The sequence below is a fragment of the Nyctereutes procyonoides genome, unplaced genomic scaffold (assembly GCF_905146905.1).
Source record: "Nyctereutes procyonoides isolate TBG_1078 unplaced genomic scaffold, NYPRO_anot_genome, whole genome shotgun sequence".
NCBI classification, from domain to species: Eukaryota; Metazoa; Chordata; class Mammalia; order Carnivora; family Canidae; genus Nyctereutes; species Nyctereutes procyonoides.
Window position 1 is genome coordinate 54,675,683 of NW_026575051.1, and position 17,285 is coordinate 54,692,967.

A 17,285-nucleotide genomic window follows, 5' to 3' on the forward strand; every position below is an offset into this window, starting at 1 on the left:
CAGGTTGCAAATAAGTTTTGAATGGAACTGGAATCACCCTGAAGGAATTCTAACTTCACACTCTTGGGGTAGTTTACCAAGATGGCTTCAGAGTAGACTGACTTTTACACAACACATTTAAAAAGACACATTTATTCAGCGTCATGATCAGACTATTACATTTAGCAATCAACAGCTGGGTGCAAAAAAAAAATCTACATTAAAACCCTTTGTTGGAATGCTTTACACTTTCCACAGAACAGAAACTAAAATAACCTGTTATACAGTTAGTCACAAATACAGTCCTTGAGTTTTTTTGCCCATACACATGAGTATTGTCTAAAACATGTCTTCTTTGTAGCAGCTAGGCCCTCCCACCACTGTGCTTGGCTGAGATCACACATCTGTTGTAACCTATAGCTTCCCTGTCACTTCTCCGGCTCTCCTCTCTTTCTAAGCTTTGTTTCCGGGCATAATGAAAACCTTCCGCCACTGCCATAGCTTCTTCTGCTGCTGGAACTGCCAGAGCCACCTTGGTTTCATGGTTTGGCAAAGTATTGGCCTCCACCACCATAGGGGCCAGATCTTCTGCCTCCAAAATTTCCTTCTTTCATGGGTCCAAAATTTGAGGATTGATTGTTGTAATTGCCAAAATCGTTATAGCTTCCGCCACCTCCATAGTTGCTTCCATCATTACCAAATCCATTATAGCCATCCGCACTGCCACCATATTCACCAGCACCTTGACTGCCACCGAAGCTACCTCGACCACTGAAGTTCCCTCCATGACCAAAGTTCTCATTCCAGCCAAAACCACCTCCACGACCACTACCAAAGTTTCCAGAACCACTTCGGCCTCTTTGGCTGGGTGAAGCACTAGCCATCTCTTGCTTCCCTAGGGCTTTCCTTACTTCACAGTTGTGGACATTCACAGTATGGTATTTTTGAATGACAATCTTGTCTACAAAGTCGTGGTCATCAAATGTTACAAAAGCAAAACCTCTCTTTTTGCCACTGCCTCGGTCAGTCATGATCTCAATCACTTCAATTTTCCCATACTCTTCAAAATAATCTCTTAGGTGATGTTCTTCAGTGTCTTCTTTAATGCCACCAACAAAAATCTTTTTTTTTTAAATTTTCATTTATTTATGATAGACATACAGAGAGAGAGAGAGACAGGCAGAGACACAGGCAGAGGGAGAAGCAGGCTCCATGCACCGGGAGCCCGACGTGGGACTCGATCCCTGGTCCCCAGGATCGCGCCCTGGGCCAAAGGCAGGCGCCAAACCACTGCGCCACCCAGGGATCCCCAACAAAAATCTTTCTCACAATTAAGTAGGCACCAGGTCTTTGAGAATCTTCTCTTGAGACAGCCCTCTTTGGTTCCACAACTCTTCCATCCACCTTGTGTGGCCTTGCATTCATGGCTGCATCCACCTCCTCCACGGTGGCATACATGACAAACCCAAAGCCTCTGGAGCGCTTGGTGTCTGGATCTCTCATTACCACACAGTCCACAAACATTCCCCATTGCTCGAAATGGCTCCTCAGACTTTCATCGGTTGTTTCAAAGCTCAAACTTCTGATGAAGAGCTTCCGCAGCTGCTCGGGCTCTCTGGGTGACTCTGACTTAGACATGACAGCGGTGGGAGGGGAGACTTTAACGATGCTTACTCAGTGGCGTCCAGGGGCAGAAAGCAGTAATCTAATGAACGTATCTACTTAAAGAATTTTTCTCAATGTACCCAAATGTTGAGATCTTTCAAAAATTAGTGGAGAATATTATGTTGAAAATTTTTGGCCCTTTCTGGTTTAACATTTGCAATTTGCTGTAAGCTTGGTACATATTTCAAAATTGTATTAAGATAGTTATTTTTATAATGTCTTTGTTTGCCATAATTTATCATAAAATTAAAGGATCACATTTTTTTTCTCTGAATAATGAAATTCAATGGCTAATTCAGTGGTAAAAAGTAAAATTTATCTGAAACTATTTTGTATTTTATTTTATTTTATTTTATTTTATAAGATTTTATTTATTCATAGAGACACAGAGAGAGAGAGAGAGAGAGAGAGGCAGAGACACAGGCAGAGGGAGAAACAGGCTCCAGCAGGGAGTTGATCCTGGGTCTCCATGATCATCCCTTCCCAGACATGGTGGAAAGATGGAAATCAGGAGACATTTCACAGAAGATGAAATCTGTATTGCTCCAATACTCATGGCTTCGTATGCTTTAATAAGCCTTGAACAGAGGGAGGTATTGCTGATAGACATACAAATCAAGTAAAAACCTAACAGCCTGTGTATGTGTAGTATTCAATATAAGAAATGTAAGTCTGAATATCAAGAGAGAGATTGGATTAGAGGAATGTGTTGAGGGCACCCGGGTGGCTAAGTGGTTGAGCGTCTGCCTTTGGCTCAGGTCATGATGCCAGGTCCTGGGATCAAGTCCCACATCAGGCTTCCCCAAGGGAGCCTGCTTCTCCCTCTGCCTGTGTCTCTGCCTTTCTCTGTGTGTCTCTCATGAATAAATAAATAAAATATTTTAAAAATTGGTTGAGTATTATCAATATCTAGTTATTAATTAAAATTTTTGCACTGCACAAGAAGTAGATACTGGGGGGGCACTTGACGGGATGAGCACTGGGTGTTATTCTGTATGTTGGCAAATTGAACACCAATAAAAAATAAATTTATTATAAAAAAAAGAAGCAGATACTGGAAATGACAATGGGACCACAAACATTAAAGAGGATACTCTGAAGAAGAAATGCTAAATTGATCCTCCTTACATAATTCTCTCTCCAGTGCTACTCTCTTTGTAACTTTGAACAACCCTCCTGCAGTACTGGTACAACTTCTGTCATCTGTAGAGGGAGACAATGAAGCTAGCTCATTTGTTCCCAACCTGGGCCCTCAAAGGTAGTTTTGGAGTTCTTCAAGCTAAATTAAAACTCCATATTATTTTTAGTATTAAGAAAAACAGTCTACATTGCAGCTTGTTCACTGATTTTAAATCCTATAAAATTTAGGGTCTGTGACTAAAATAATGAGAGAATCTTTACTGTGTAAACATTGCAAACCATTTTACAAGATGGTTCCTAAGGTCCCTTCCAGCTCTGAAAACTTATTATTCTATTATCTCGGTGAATATTTGCAGTGGTTGTTTTTTTACATAGAATTTTACTGCACCAAACAATATTCACACAGTCCCCAGCCCTGAGAATGTTGCCTGGCTGGCAGCTGCACAGGGGCCATTAGCACAACAGTTTACATGAAACGTGATGATATCTGTTTTCTTTGGTTTGTTAAAATACAAACATAGCATTTAAAATCAGTCATTTCTTGGAAGGAAGGCAAATGGTATAATGAAAGGAAGACTGAGTTGTGAACATGAATTTCTTGAAAATGCCTAGTTTATTGATATCTACTTAGAAGTCAGTTTTTTGTTCAATTATGTCTTTTGGAAGAAACTAAAATTAACTTTCAGGCATGTCACTTTGCTTCTTTGTAAAAGGGATAGGATGGTAATGACACTCACCTAGTTACTCCATGGAGGCTTCCTAAAAAACATTGCAGAAAGAGTCTCTTGTTCTTTTGAATATTGAAGGTCAAAAACAGGGTATTTAAAAATAATGTGATCAACCCTCATAACCATATTTTTAGAAGAAAATTATTTCCACCATTAAAAATTTGCTTGTGTAATTAAATATTGAAACCATATAAAAATATAGCCAACAGATTAATTAGAGCTTAGTTCTAGATAGTATATAAAATATATGCAAAATATGTGTATATGTATATATGTAAAATATGTATCTGTCTTATGAAGACTCAGCTAGCAAAAAGCTACTACATCACATAAAACAGAAACACAACAAAAAAATTAGTCTCTATCAGGAGCCAAGTTTGAAATTAATGATGGTGAACATTTTAGACAGTAGGACACAACCAAGCCTACATGGTCTCCTTGGATATATAAATAACAAGTAACAAAATTATAGACTAGGATTTGATGCAAAGAAAACTTGAGAGAGAATGAAATCCTCAAATTTTAACTTATTCTTTCATATTTAGCATTTAGGAGGAAAATTATTGGAATTCTGTGCTTTGGACATGAATCCCCATTTTCTGGTAAATAAATATATGAGTTTTCTTTCTTGTAGAAGGAGGTTTGGCAAATAATGAAAACTCAAGTTATGTATAATTTTCATTTTCTTAACTTTTAGTAATTTACTTATTTAATTATATTTTGAAATTATATATTTGAATATATATATTCTTTCAAAATATAATATATATAAAATATATGGGTCATATATTGTAAAGACTAGAATATTCTTATAACATGAATGTGTAAGTGAATCTAATGGAAACTGAAACACATTTTAAACTTTTAGACTTTTCAAACTGCCAATCTTATTCAGTCTGTTGCTTCATCAGTTGAATTAATGTCAGTTAGCTGATTCCTTGAATTTCATTTTACTGTAAGTCCACTAACTGATTTGACAGTAGCTCAATGAAAGATCCCTATTGGATTTTAAAGTTTAATATTGCATTAAGTTAATTACGAGAATGATATTTCTTTTCTCCTCCTACGTGTTTTGCAGCAGGTATTAACAAATATTTATAGCCCCAAATAGCCTGTTGTTAGAGCAGCCTTTGTTCTTCAACCTCTTAAAACATACCAGAAAAGGATATTTACACAAGCTATGCTATTCACACTGTGTCACTGGCCTATTATTTACTATAAATAATGAAATGTCTGGGAGAGTGATCTGAAGTGAGCCATGACTCAGGACAGCCAATTTTGTGGTAGATCACAATTCCATGGGATTCAGAAACAGCACAGATTTTCAGTGCCCTTCATTGGGAGCAGGTACCAAGTAAAGAGTGCTTCCACTTTCTCCATCGAGTGGTATTATTTTTAAATTGATGTTGAAAAATAAATAAATAAATAAAAATAAATTGATGTTGAGATTCCAGTGAATATAGGAAGATCACTTTTTGGGGGGAGTGGGGTTTAGAAGAGGAAAAATTAACAATTGTTAAAATATCTTTACAAAATGTCAAGGATGGCAAATTCACTTAATACACAGAATTACTGGTAACCTGGAAATTACCTGAAGGCTTTCAAGTGACTACTGAATTAATTTATTCCTACCTTGTGAATATAAATTAGTCTTTCTTCATCCAAGGAGGCAAATATGGACATATTTTTTCCGAGTTTTCACCTAAAATTATTTTTTTTAGCTAGGTCCTTTGAAAGGATGAACAGTAGATGGAACACCTGAATGGTTTAGTGGATTAAGTATAGAATTCTTGATTTCAGCTCAGGTCATGCTCTCAAGGTCCTGGAACTGTGCTGCCCATTGGAGCTCTGTGTTCAGCAGGGAGTCTGCTTGAGATTCTCTTTCTCCTTCTTCTGCCCTTCCCTCCACTTCCTGCCTGCATGCACATGCTCTCTCTCTCTTCCTAAAATAAATAAATCTTAAAAAAAAAAGATGAATAGCAGAGCGTTCCTATGAAACATTTCCTAAGCCAAAATGGCATAAATCAAACAAGCAAGTACTCTTTCATAAAAGCAAAAATCCTCCTCAGATTTTCCTGTATTTAGCATTTCATTATTTGGGATAGATCTGGCAAACAGATCTTCTTTTATTCAAAAACTGTACTAGTGAGACTGACATAGTACTTGGCATTGGCTTCATAATAAAATAAATGCCTTAAATTATTGACAGTGTATTATACTGCTTGGCATATAAAAATATAAGCACTTAACTCCTAATAAAATGAAAATTTAGAATAGGCATGCTATAACGTTGTTTTGTGTTTGTGTTATTATTTCCTCTAGGATAGTTGAAGTGCTTCTAATAGTAGTTATTTAGTTCTCAAAGCCACCACATGAAGTGCTCAGCAGCAAATATTGTTGACCCTGCTTCACAAATTGGAACACTTTGTCAGGTTTATAGCCATATAAACAAATAGACCATAATAAGAAAATCTTAATTATTAGTTCACTAATGCTTCTCTTCATTCTCTATTTTATTAATTTATAAAATTTTGATCTAATCAAGTTGCTAACAGAACTTAAAACCATTGAATAGTACAAATCTTGTAAAGAAAAACTACAATTCTCTCCCTAGGTCTTGTCTTTCCCCAGATTGCACCCCAGAGATGCAAGACTCACGAATATACAATATCAGACATAGTTCTAGTATAATTTCCTTATGTCGCAATGAATTAATCAATGTTTATGCTCATTTTTGACTCTGTTATGGTAAACGAGATCAGGATTCTTACAACTGTGTGTACACACACACACACACACACACACACACACATCCCTTTTACCTGAACTACTGATGTTACAAATTTTAAGTATTGTAAATTTTCCTTCTAGAGCTCTTTACCTTTTTCCCTTTCAGACACAACTAATACCTTTACTGGTTGTAGAATTGCCTGTTGACAGTCATTTCCCACATATTTTAAATGTCTCTTGATATTCAGTGTTTGTTGTTGAGAATTCAGAAGCTGTTCCTTTTTTCTGTTTCCTTTTATGTGATCTGCTCTACACCCTATTTGTAGTCTTGATGATTTACTCTTTATCCCTGGAATTCTGAAATTTCAAGATAATGCACATTGGTGTGAATTTCTTTATAAAATTGTTTTAGGGATTCAACGAACATTTGCAATCATGCCCTTTGTTATTTTCTTGTTGTTTTTAAAAAGAATTTTTAATTTTTTTCCTTTTTCTGCTATTTCTGGAATGCTTTTGAATCAATGCTGGACCTTCAGAATTGACTCCTTTTTCCCCCTCCCAACTTTTTTTCTTTTCATTTTTATTCTTTATTCTAGGAGATTCCTGCAACTTTGTTTTTCAAAATTTCTATTGGAATTTTAATTTTGGAAATATTTCCAAGATTTTTTTCTTGCTCTCTGGCTGCTCTAACTTCACGACATTCTGCTTTTGATTCATAGATGCATCTTCTTTTGTATCTCTGAAATATTCATCATAGTTTTTCTCCCGTGATCATTTTTTAAGTGGGCTTGCTTTGTTCTCTTTCATATTAGAGGCTAACGAAATGTCCCATAAGTCTTAGTTATGCATTCATATTTGAAAGTAAGGCTGACCAAAGATAACTGAAGTTCCCAGCATTTGGATAGGATTTATTTATTGGGTGTGTTTCATTTATAGTGAGTAATCAAGGAGTTGGTCTTTTCATTGAAAGACATCAATATTTAGATTTTGGTCCCTACTCCTAACTATTCAGCTTCTGTAAAGAAGACTCTTCAATCTATTTCATGGGAGTTATATACCTGTGACTGAAGCTCTGGGATCAAAGTATCTTACCAATACATTTTCAGATCCCCCTCCCAACTGCATCCCTATATTTAACCCTGATCTTCACCTCATTTCCTCACTGCTTTGTCTTGTTATTGTCCCCATGTTCAGAGGCATTGTGGTTTTTTCTTTTTCTTTCTTTCTTTCTTTCTTTCTTTCTTTCTTTCTTTCTTTCTTTCTTTCTTCTTTCTTTCTTTCGATTTTTTATTTATTTATTAGAGAGAGAGAGACAGACAGAGAAGCAGGCTCCATGCAGGGAGCCTGATGTGGGACTCGATCCCGGGTCTCCAGGATCACAGCCCAGGCTGAAGACAGCGCTAAACCGCTAAGCCACCAGGGCTGCCCTTCTTTCTTTTTCTTAAAAAAATATATCTTATTTATTGATTTGAGAGCAGGAGAGGGGGAGACAGCAAGAGCAGGAGGAGGGACAGAGGGAGAGGGAGAGAACCTCAAGCAGACTCCTTGCTGAGTGAGGAGCCTGGTATGGGGCTCAAATGCCAACCCTGAGATCCCAAACTGAGCTGAAACCAAGAGTCAGACACCCAGCTGACTGAGGCATCCAAGTACCCTGTAGTTTTATTTCTTTTGGAAATATGCATTTGGTTATTTTTCCCTGTTGGTAGTCATCTTATTTTTAAAGGTGGAGAAGGGGGACTAGAAAACACTAAATCTACACACGTTCTTTCCACTAACCCTCTATCTTCAGCAATTTCAAATTATCAGAGTACCCTGTATGTCCAAATATTGAGCTTTCCAGATACCATAGATATAATCTTCTTATCACTCATTCTCTGTTTAGGCATTTAGGTGGAGTCCTCCTCCATGAAGTTAAGTCAGTTATTACTCTTCCAATTGTCTTCTGGTTTCTCCTGAAATTGTTGAAATCTCTCATTGCTGATAATCTTCTGTATTTCCCATTCTCTTTGGGAGAGAGAAACTTTTTATTCCTTTACAGTCATTTTGGTGATGTTAATGGAAGAAGAGAAAATAAGTACTTGAAATCAATCCACCATTATAATAGAATATAACTTTATTAATTTTCCAGATAATGGCACCATCAGGTCACCTTCTAATATATAGACAAATGTTGCTGAGGACCTCTAGGATGACAAATTCTAACATTATACAGTGTATTTCTAGTGTAAAAATATGACCTCAGTCAAAAAAAGGAAGATAACCAGAACTGGAATTTCAGTCCATAACCTGTATGAAGGGGCTGAAAACTGTCCTAAGATAAAAAGTTACTACAAGGGAAAAAAAAGATTACTATGGAACTCCATCAACATAAAGGGAATGAGGAGATGTATTTGAATATTTTAGGAAAAACTAGTTAATGAACTGTGAGAAAAATGAAAGCCCATTGTGGGAAAACAAAATGGATCCAGTTGTAAAAAATGGAAAAACAGTTATGATTTTCACCAAACAGAAAATCCTTATCTTTGCAACAATGCATCTATCAATGTTAATGTTGTACTTAAGGAATTAGAATAAGCCCAGGCTATTAAACATCAAAAGAAACACAAATTTGCATGTATTTATGTCCTTAAATTGTTTTTAAAATAATATTTAAATAAACCATGATGAATAAAATATTCATGGAACAAATTTTTAATCTTTTGTTTATGCTGGTTGTTGTAATCTATTTGTCAGAACTTGTAAGTCGAACTTAATTGTACTTCTAAAACTAAAACTGGAATGTAAGACATAATACTTTTTGAAAAATGGTCAGTTATTAGAGAATATTTAAGTGTAATTATGTATAACTTCTTTAATACTTTTTAGAATATAGGATTCATTTTTGGAGACCTTACATAAGAACGGTGAGGAGATCAATAAAATGAAATTTTCAGGTGCATTTTTCCATGCCTAAAGCAACTTAGTGAAAGAATAATGGACTGAAGTGAAACAAAAACAAACAAAAAAAATCTATTTGCTTATTTATTAAATATATGTATGCTTCACCTATTCCAAAAACTAATTTAAAGTAAATTATTGCAAATAAATCACTGTATTGAGAAAATTATGATTGCCTCAAGTAAGGTATTTAAATGTTTCAGTGACAATTAAAATGAACATACTTCATATATTGAATAGTTGGAGAGCCATATCTTGGCCACACATTTACTTCTTTTAAAATCCATTCTCTTCCCTGAAAATTGCATCTAGGCTCATTGTTTAATATGAATGCCATTCATATGCCCTGGACTCCTAAATTTGTATCGCAGCATTGATAAATCTTGTCTCAAAATTCATGTAATTAACAGTCAGCTTAACATTATCCAAGTCAGCTTGGATATGTATGTTACACATCTCAAAAATGGCATGTCCAGATCAGAAATCTTATTTCAGTTGTTCCTCATTTGAATAAACAGTGGGAATATGTACTATTTTTTTCAAGGCCAAAATCTGTGATTCTTTCTTGATACCACTTTTTAACTCATTTTGTATATTCAACCCTTTATAAAGTCTTACCAAGAGTAACACCAAAACATATATCAGATCTGTTCATTCTCTCCACCCTCATTGCTAAAATTCTAACCGAACTGCAGTCATTTATTTTTATTTTATTTTAATATCTATGGAATATTTCATTAAAGAAATATATAAAATATATATGTAAAGTTTAAGAAATATTTATTAATTAGCATCCAATTTCAAAAATAGAACAATAAGAATTGAATATCTTGAATGCCCTCACTGATCAATTTGTCCTCCATTTCTCCCAGAGGTAACCAATACTCTAAATCATATGCTCATAATTTCTTTTTAAAATAATTTATTTTTTTAAATTTTTCCTTCCTATGTATATTCATCTTGGATAATACCTTGTTTAGTTTTGTTTTTTGAACTTTTCACAAATGGAGTTGTATGGTATATATTCTTCTGCAACCTGCATTCTCTCAATATCTTGTTTGTGAGATCTGTCTGTATTGCTGTGTATATTTATAGTTCATACACTTTTACTGCTTTACACTAGGCAATTGTTTCAGTATCTCACAATTCACATATTGATTATAATTTGTACAAAGATTTTGATGGTTTTCAAATTTTTCTGGATGCTTTATTATTGTCATCTTTTGTTAAAAACAATGCTGTTACATTATTATAATAAATCTATTGTGAGTATGCGATGGGGTTTCTCCAAAGTACATACCCAAAGTGTAGGAACTAAGTCCTGAGGTTTTCAAATATCCAAATGCAATGGATTAAGCCAAACTATTTAAATGTCTGTGCTTATTTACTTTCACATAACAGTGGATGAGAATTATTGTTGCTATACTAGCTCATCAACATTCATTATTACCTCCAGTTATTAAATTTCTGCCCATCTGAAGAGTATAAAGAGTGTAAGGAGCCATCCGTTTGTGACTTACAATTTGCATTTTACTGATTACTAATGTGGTTGAGCATCTTTCTTATATTTATGGCCATTCATGATTCCTCTTCTCTAAAATGCATATTTGGTCATTTAAGCACTTTTATTGTTGTTGTTGATTGTCTTGTAATTATTGATTTGTAGAAATTTCATATTTGTATTTTTGTCCAACTTAATTATAAATGTTTTCTTTCAGTTCTGGTCATATCCTTTTACTATTTTTATGCTATCTTCTGATTATCATCTTAATTGAGGGAACCCTCAGTAATTTTCTTTGGGATCTTGATTTTTTTAACTTCTTTAAGAGAATGTTGCCAAACTGAGTCTTAAGGATATTCCTCTATATAGTCTTCTAAAGCTTTTAAAGTTTTTCCATCCACATTTAAGTATTTCATATCTCTTAAGACAAGTTTTGTTAATGGCACATTAGGGAATTAATTTTATTTTTCCCTTTGAACAGATACTCAGGTTCTAGCATTATTCTTAAGCAATCTATTCCTTCCCAGTGGCTGCTAACAAAACAGATCAAGTCTCCATACATGTGTGGATGTACTTTTAGATTATTTCCTTCTATAGGCTCTTTCTATCCCAAATACCACACTGCCTTAATTATATAGCTAAAGCTTCATAATAATATGTCTTGAGGTTTTGTATAGTTTCTTCACCTGATGCTTCTTCTAGAGAGTTTTGGCTATTATTGTCCCTTTATTACTCTATATACATTTTAAATAGTTTTTTATTATTTAAAAAAATAAGTTTAAAGAAAATTGTATTTAATCTATAATCTAGTTTTGGAAAAACTGCATCTTTGATATACCGAGCCTTTTTCAAAGACATGACATAACTTTCCAATTATTTAGGATTTTTGTCATGTCCTTTAATAAAGCTTTATAATTTTCTCCGAAAGGGCCTCTGTATATTTTTACCTACCTACTTACTTCTGTTTGTTTGTTCTTAGATACTTTATGTTATTGGTTGCATTAACAAGGAGGGTCTTTTTCTGGTTATCTAATCTACCAAAGTGCTAGAAATAAGAATTGTTCCAAAATTTCTTAACTGGTTTCAGTGTTTCCACTTTTGTCTCCTTATTGCCCATTCTCCTCACTTACTACATCCTGGAATTTTTCTGTTTATTTTTTGATGTGTTTGTTACCTATCTTCTCTTACTAAAACTCAGTTCTCTGAGAGTAAAAACTTTGTCTTTTCTGATCAATATTGTATTACCAGTGTCTAAAATAAAGTGAGCACTTTAAAAAATATTGAATTATTGAGTAAAAAAAATTGTAGAATACATTAATATGTGAGTCACATATATTGCTAATATATCAGAATACATAAGTCCACATGAGGGCTTTCCTTTGCTTAAAATAAATAGATTGTTTGGTCTATTAATTAATCAGGATAGGCCAAAATCATGGAATTACAAACCAAATGATAATATTTATGGGTAGCAGGTAATATCAAAGAAATTGATGACTGTTTATTCTCCTCTGGTTCCTAGATGCAGAAAACATCACTTACTGTGGATCTTTGGACACAGGGCAGCCTAATTGTGTTGATCACAGATCTCCTAGTTCTGCTTTTTATCCAGTGTACTCATGCCTCTCTTGCATCTTTGTGGAGTGGCCACAGGACTTCCACTTGAACTCTTCATTATCAGGCAGCACACTCTCTCCTCAAGTTTCCATTCCATTTTCAAGTAGCTCTCATTGTATCAGAGTACTTTATACTGAACTAACTTCTACTTCTCTTGAGTCACCACCATTGAACTGAGCTTTAGCCACAAGATCTTCAAAAAACAAATTCAACTTCTTTTGGCTAGATAACTCTTCATGTATTTTAAGTAACCTATTAGGTAATGTACTAATTTTTCTCTCATTTAGCCAAAACATCTTTTTACTTTCATACATGAATTCTTTCAGCTACTATTTCTGGAGTGTCTACCATGTGCTAAGCATAGCAGAGATGAGCAATAGTAATTTCAGAAAACATTGCTTCTCACATGACATTATATAACTCCCAAAATTAAGTTCTAACCTTTTAGGATGTATTTGGCAATTCGATAGATATGTAGTGGAGCCTTTGAGCCTCTCATTCTATCTATGATAATGGAATTGTTTTTTTCCAAAAATTGCATAGCAACCTGAAAAAATTTTAAATGAGACACTAAAGTATTTAATCACACTAAAATTAGGCTATATAGAAGATCATATCTTCCCATTTTCTTTTAACATCCAAAATAAGTTTGAGTTGATTCTTCCAGAGAATTCTGTCAAAAAAAATCCTAAATTTCCTGGAAAGACCATATGGTGTATTTCAGAAGTGCTATCTATTTTTTAAAACTAGACTTAGCTTTCTGATGAAGAAGAAAGGATTTTTGGATAAAGAACTAAAACCAAAAATTGTATTGCATTTCAGTCTTCAATTTTGCCCCAAATCATCCTTGTCGGTTGAAAATGTTTATCTAAGTTTCCCAGAGTTTATCAATAAACTTATCAAAGCTTGACCTTAGCTGGTTTTTAAGCTGAGTAGTATTTTTTTTTTTTTGGAATGCAAAGTTAATTTTATTACACACTCATTTGGGACTGACCATTCTAATAGTCAGGTTTTAACAAATTTAACACTTAACAGATATAAACACATGTCCTATAGAAATAAGACTAAACTGATTAGTAGTAAAAAAAAGTCATAAAACTTATACACTCAGTGGAGAGGGTTTTGGCTTATAAATCATAGAAATTATCTTGAAGCCCCATATTCTGAGAGTTGCCTTACTCATATTTATCAGCACATTATGATCCCTAGTATCTGCAAGGTTCTGATCACTGATCGCCATTTGTTTCCTCCCATTCCCCATAGATACTTGCTCTGATATTTAATATATGCCATATAACTCGGGTTATATATGTATTCTTGCAATATATACAGTTTTTTGTGTGTGTGCATATTTTAAATTAATTTACAAGAGAATATTATGATGCATAGTATGATATTTTGTTCAGTTTCTTGTTTTACTTTAAAAACTATCCAGGTAACTGAATGTATGTAAAGATTTCTTTAGTTTGATTATGTGAAAAAACTCATCAGACAGACTTCACAGAGCATACCCTCTTAAGACTTTTATTTAAATGAAAAATATACAAGTACAAAAACAGAAAGAGAGAACAGGCAAGCATTGGAGGTCTCAGAGATATCCCATGTGCAGGGTGTCATTTCTGGGAAAGCTCAAACTAGAAGTTTCTAGGGAAGCAATTTTGTGTCCCTTTGATGTTGCTTGGTTTTATTTTTCCCTTGGTTTTGTTTTTCATGAACCAGGAGCAACCCTCACCAAACAGCAAAATTGCCAGATCTTTGATCTCATACTTCTAGTCCCAGAACTGTGAAATAAATTTGATTGTTCATAAGCCCACCCAGTCTATGCTTTTCTCTTACATTAGCCCAAACTGATAAAGACAGAAATTGATACCAGAAGTGTGGTGCTTCTATAACAAATGTATTAATTAAAATGTGGAATAGCTTTGGAACTCTGTAATGGGTTAGTACTAGAAAGATTTTGAGGAACTTGCTGGAAAAAGCCTATATTGTCATGATTAAGGGTAATTCTGGTTTGGACACATAAACAAGCAAGGCTTATCAAAGCTCTGTAGATCAATTGGAACCACCACTAAAGAAACTGACCTTGAGGATCACTAGTACATCATAAATCCCACTGCCCTTATCTTGGCCAAGAGTAGAATCCAAACATTCAGGTGCTCCTGAAATAGTTTCCCAGTACAGCTATAAATAAATTATACCTTCATAATATATATCTAGCTTAATGTTTCTAATTCTGGCTAGTATTTCATGGTTTGCAATCCTTAAGCATTTTTTAGTAATTCTCCTAAAGATGGACATAAAGGTTGCCTTCAGTTTCCAATTACCACAAATAACACTGTGATGGATGTATTCATACATATCCTCTTGCAGTCCTGTGTGAATTTCCCTCAGGAGCTCAGTGTTGGGGATGCCTGGCTGCCTCAGTGGGTGAGTGTCTGCCTTTGATTCAGGGTATGATCCCAGAGTCCTGGGATCGAGCCCCACACTGAACTTCCTAAAAGGAATCTGCTTCTCCTCTGCCTATGTCTCTGCCTCTCTCTGTGTGTCTCTCATGAATAAATAAATAAAATCTTAGAAGAAGAAGAAGAAGAAGAAGAAGAAGAAGAAGAAGAAGAAGAAGCAGCAGCAGCTTGGATGTTGAATAGCTTCGTCATCAGTAGGGCAATCACATAACTTAGTGTCCATACTGAAATAACTTTGTGAGTGGAAGAGGGCATTATTAATAATTATTCTGGGACGGCAGCATGAGCCAAAACATGGGCAAACCAGGGTATAGAGTCTTCTGAATCATAGGTTGAATGCATACACTTAATATACCAGTCTCTTCTCCAGAGTGCATAAAAAGTATCTCTTTTCATACTTCCTTGACAATACTTAGCATTTTCAAATTTTTAGTTTTGGAATTTGATATGTTAAATGTTCTTTTCATTTTCATTTATCTCCACATATTTGTTTGCTTTCATTCTTTTAATTTGGGATTCACAACTTTTATTTTTTTCTATTAGAAATGTGCATTGGATCAGATTTAGACTTAGAAATTCTTTTCCCTCAATTTGTCACTTATTAGCTTTATCTCTGAACAGAAATTCTTAATTTTGATATAGAGAATCAATTAGTTTTTTGTTGTTTGTTGTTTACCTTTAGTTGTGCTATATGTAATTTGCTTAAGAAGAATTTCCCTATCTTAAGGTCAGAAAGGTATCCTCCTATATTTTTTTCCACTAGCTGTATGGTTTTGCCTTTCATAATTAGGAACTATAATACATCTGGACTTTAATTTTGGAATTAGCTTTAACTAGGAACCCAACTTTTTTTTTTAATGGAAAAGCTCAGTTTGACCACAGAGTTCTTGACTTTGTTTCTAACCTTTAATCTCAAACTAAGAAATCTTCATCTATCAAGAACCCTTGTGTTTTCTCAGTTAATACTTTCCTCTACTTGGCCTCTCTTCTTAGCACTCACACAAAAAGAACAAACTGTCTGCATTCAGGTATTGAAAGGCACAGGGTAGCAGCAGGACCCTGTTGTCACAGAATATAGGTTTCCTGTAATTCAGGAGTATGCAGTCTGCCAAATTTTGGTTAGCACCTGTGCCTCCCGTGTACTGGCAGAGGGACACATGCCTTCTTAACACATGGTGATCAGAAAGGAACCAAACAATTATGCATGTGGGAGAAGGTCAATTCTTAGCTTTGTTCTTCCTGTAATACCAGATTTTGAAAATCTAGCCCTTGTTTTTTGATGGAGGAAAAAGCCACTCTCATAGACTCAGAAACTAAAGTTGAAAGTTTGCCTTTATTTGGGTTATTTGAATGTATTTTGTCATCTGTTTTTATCTTGACTTATCTGCTAAAATTCTTTGTTATTGCTTTAGAATTTATAGTATATGCTTTTAGCTTATCACAATCAATCTTCAAGTAATGTTATATCACTTTTTATATAGTATGAGTACATTACAATAATAGACTTCTATTTTTCCCCACAAACTTTTGTGCTACTGTTGTCATACATTCTACTTCCCTGTATTAGTCCTACAATCTGTTATCTTTGTTTTTGTTTTAACCAGTGAATGTTCTTTTATAGAGATTAAAATTAACAGAAAATCATTTTTTATCTACCTATATATTTATTACCTCTAGTGTTCTTTATACTTTGATACAGATTTAAGTTTTCATCTGGGATCATTTTTTTTTCTGCTGAAGGACTCCCTTTAACATATTTTATACTGACAATATTGATGGTGAAGGTTTTAACTTTTATATGCCTGAGAAAGTCTATTTTTCAAAGATATTTTTTCAAAGTATAAATTTTTGGGGTTTGGTATTTTAAAGAGTTCCTCCACTGTTGTTGGGCTTTTATTATTTCTGATGAAAAATCTGCTGTAATTCTTATTTTTTCTTGGTATATGATATGTTTATCTCTTTGCTTTTAAAATCTTCTCATTTTTGAGAAATTTCATTGTGATATACCTTGAAACAGTTTCCTTCATATATTTTGTACTTGTAGTTCATTGAACTTCTTGGCTCTCTAGACATCACTTTCATTGCATTTGAAAAATTTTCATTCCTATTTCTTCAAAATTATTTTTCTGTCTCTCCCTCCTTTTGGGACCCCTACTATGTGAATATTAGATGGCTTAAGGTTTCTCAGAACTACTGATGCATCGTTAATTTTTCTCTGTGTTCTATACTGAATAGTTTCTATTGTTATATCTTCAATTCCACTTACCTGTTTTCAGCAATACCTAATCTGTGGTTTATTCCATATAGTGTATTTTTAAAATCTCAGAAATTGTAGTTTTACCTCTGGAAGTTAGATATGAGACATAAAAAAAATCTTGTATGTTTCTAACATGCTGTTATTTCCTTATCTTTTTTAAACATACGGAACATCTTATTTTCCTGCTTCCTTGCATTCTTTTTTTATTGGATGCCATGTATTGTAAATTTTACTTTGTTGGATATCGAATAGTTTTGTTTGTCTATAAA

The 17,285-nt window shown here is 34.2% G+C and overlaps 1 protein-coding gene across 1 annotated transcript; it reads right to left on the reverse strand.

Moving 5' to 3' along the window:
- Nucleotides 1-518: 518 nt before the first annotated feature.
- On the reverse strand, nt 519-1,617 carry LOC129513061 (heterogeneous nuclear ribonucleoprotein A1-like). The gene is made up of 2 exons (XM_055330738.1): nt 1,294-1,617; nt 519-1,100 (listed from the first exon to the last, which is right to left on the reverse strand). Exons 1-2 carry the CDS (start codon nt 1,615-1,617, stop codon nt 519-521), a joined length of 906 nt encoding a protein of 301 aa, XP_055186713.1.
- Between the last annotated feature and the right edge of the window lie 15,668 nt (nt 1,618-17,285).